The sequence below is a fragment of the Bactrocera latifrons genome, unplaced genomic scaffold (genome assembly GCF_001853355.1).
Source record: "Bactrocera latifrons isolate USDA-ARS-PBARC rearing strain unplaced genomic scaffold, ASM185335v1 scaffold_91, whole genome shotgun sequence".
In the NCBI taxonomy this organism is placed as follows: domain Eukaryota; kingdom Metazoa; phylum Arthropoda; class Insecta; order Diptera; family Tephritidae; genus Bactrocera; species Bactrocera latifrons.
Window position 1 is genome coordinate 945,828 of NW_017537612.1, and position 3,304 is coordinate 949,131.

The 3,304-nt window shown below is 32.7% G+C and overlaps 1 protein-coding gene across 3 annotated transcripts in view; it reads left to right on the forward strand.

Moving 5' to 3' along the window:
• The window catches only part of LOC108977559 (protein similar), a 165,868-nt gene that overhangs the window by 126,646 nt on the left and 35,918 nt on the right, over window positions 1-3,304 (forward strand). For all 3 annotated transcript variants that reach the window (XM_018947286.1, XM_018947287.1, XM_018947285.1), the window contains one exon: window positions 2,702-3,174. In XM_018947286.1, coding sequence (XP_018802831.1) covers window positions 2,702-3,174 — 473 coding nt within the window. The remainder of the gene's footprint in view (window positions 1-2,701; window positions 3,175-3,304) is intronic.

A 3,304-nucleotide genomic window follows, 5' to 3' on the forward strand; every position in this document is an offset into this window, starting at 1 on the left:
TCTTTATTATTATTATTTTTTATGATATTTTTATATATCTTTCTCTTCTTTTTGTGGAAGTTGTATGGGAGATATGTGATTTAGTTGTCCGACCTGGTCGAATGCGACGAATAATTAATAGAATGTCAAAATGCACCTTTAAATCTAATACAGATATCTGAAAACTGACGAAAAAATTTTTATAATCCCGAAAAGTGAATCGTCATTCAAAAAGTCACTGGCTCGAAATTGGTTTTAGAACCAGATGCTCTCAGACAAAGTTGTTCAGAACATTTCCCGCATTTTTTTTTTTTTTTTTTTTTTTTTTTGTATAGAAAAAATTAACAAAAATCGACGCGTTCTATTATGTATCTGCCCATACGTAAGCAATGCAAGATTAGAATGAATACTCTATGGCATAAATCTAAACGGTACACAAACTCACACTGTCTTATAAATAATATATACATACATACTTACTTATGTGTTCCGAAAGTGTCGTTTTGTCTGCGTTGTCCGCTTGAACTCTCTTCGGCACACAGCGTCTTCCTGTGTGTGGTACTTTCCTCTATTTTCTTATTTCTGGTATTATTTTTAGCGAAATATTTTGTTTTTCTTTGCCGTTGAAGGTGTGTATAATGTTTAAAAGCACATTGTTGGTGTATTTTTAACAGCGTCTCTAGTTTTAGTTGGCATATCCCACTGTGCTTAGTGATCGCTTGTTGAAGATCGCATCTGCAAGAGTGTTGGAAAGTTTCGAGTTCTCACACTTGAAAAGTCTTTCGAGTGGCGGCTTTCGATATTTTTTTTTATAGCGTAGTGTTGATTAACATGCACGCATTTTATTATTCGAATTATGAGTACTTGTATACGGTGGGCGTAATCGTTATCATGCTTCGAAGTTGTCAAAAGCGAAATTAAGAAGATTACTCCACTTCTTTGCGAATAGATTGTGATTGCAGGTTTTATGTTTTGGAGTAGCAGTTGAGATAACAGTTGTGGGTTCTAGGTTATCGCATAACGGCTAAGCACTTATCCCATAATGGATGACGGATGACAAAGTTAATATTTTATTGTTTTGTTGCTTTTTTCTTACCAAAATGTCCTATTTCACAATGAATTGTAATAAGGTATTGAAGTGATTCCAATATCTATGGAGTATTTTAAATATTCAATTGTTAATTTAAATTAAAAGCAATGGAAAAATTATAACATCATAAAAAGGAAGTGGTGAAATCAAGCTGAGGTACTTTCATTAATTGTTATATTGTGTAGAAATGAATGTCAAGTGTGACAAAAATCCATTTGCTGAAATATAATAATGAAAAGACGGTGGTCTTTTTTTGGTGTTTTAGTAAAATTTTCGGTTAAATAACTGTCAAGTCAAAACTCCATTTGCAGAAATATAATAACACCATACATCTACATATGTATGTATGTAGGCACATAAATCCATGGAAATATACCATAGTATACTATTTCTTAGATTTCTCAGTTGTGCCAATAATTTGAATTTTATTTAATTGACACCTGAATGGTGAACATGTTTGGTGTTTCAGTTAAATTTTCGGTTAAAATTTTCCTTACTCATATGCAAATTCAGATATATAAAGGGTGTTTTTTTTTAGAGTGTGTCACTTTTATATCATATTTACATTCAAGTTTTCATTTCACAGAAAAATGGAATGGCCAATAAGTTGCCATATTTCGAATATATGGTCGTATATCTACTCGTTTAATCTCGACAATAGTGCATCGAATTTTGGTTTGTTTCGCAATATTTATTATTACATTTTTCATGTTCTCCAATAAAATATTGTCTAACGGAGACAAATCACATGACTTGATTAGTCATATAACAGGCCCATTTCTAGATAACTCCACATATGTGTTTTTAAAGAAGTTGGTCCAATACTGATTTCGGCGACTAAGACTTTTTTTTTGGGTAGAAGAGAGCTTGAAAAGTCCCTACAAATATCAAACATAAAAATTTTACTTACTTACATAACCATTAGATCTAAAATTTGTTTGTTCACTTAAGTTTATCTAAAATATTCAGAAAGCAAAAACAATTTCCACAAGTTGTAGTTCCTCTTACGTTGTAAAACTTTTGCTTTCCAAAAGTATATTCAACTTAAACACATATATTCACTTTGACAGTTGGTTTGACAGTTACCTCGCTATGGCACTCCATAACTTTAAAAATTAACCCTGTAGGAGAAAAATTTAGATATACTGAATTTTCGGCAGGCCACAACTACAAAAATAATAAACCTCAATAAAATTCTAATAAATCAACTAATTCAGATGAAATTTAATTAGACTCAATTGAAATCTGTCAATTAAATGAGTAACGACAGCACCAGTGGACAGAGGCGAAAAGAAAGAAACATTGGATTGTTACAAATTTGAAATTATAATAATATTTAGATGCTAATGTTTATGCAACACGTGCAACAATGTAAATTCTGCTCTAATTTTTTTGTTTTTAGCTATATATTAGAACTAGGGTGCAAAAATAGAGGAGGTGCAACTTGATATAGTAGGCAATTAGAATAATGCGCTTAATCATTATGTTTATTAACATACATACACACACACACATTCACACATCTCTTCACATATTTCCATAATTATATTTTATAATGAAATAATATTTTCCACACCACCTCAATTATAACTCAATACTTTAATTGTGTCTCTTTTTCGCTCTTCCTTGCAGTGCTCAAAGAAGAACCCGATGACTTGGCACACCTGGCTCCAACTGCTGTTGATGCTTGCATGCGCCTGGACGACACCGCACCATTTTGTGGTGAAATGCTATTGGGTCTGTCCTCTTACTCCTACGGCTTCCTGCCCGATGACTACAGTTCACTCGATTCCAACACGAGCTCCTCATCGCCAGATACACCAAATTCAAATAGCAACAACAGCGCTGTCAATAACAGCAGTAACAGTCATAACAGTAATAGCATTAACAGTGGCAACAACAAAATCGGTTTGAGTAGTCCAACACATCAACAGAGTCGCAATAACAATTTAAATGCTGGTACATTGCATAATAGCAACAACAGCAATAGCAATAATTTATGCATCAAACCAGTTGTACGCATCGATCCATTCATAAACTATCGGGAGGAATCGAATGACACCAACTGTTCGCAGCATTTACTCTCGCCCAGTGTGGCATCGAAGGTGAGTTGAAAAGAGAGAAAGAAAACGGAGGTTTGCATTTCGGAATTTTTTTTTAATATTTCGTAAAATTTGCTGTTTTTTGAAATATTTATTGAAAATTTTTGGGTATAAAATTTAATATTTTTTTAAT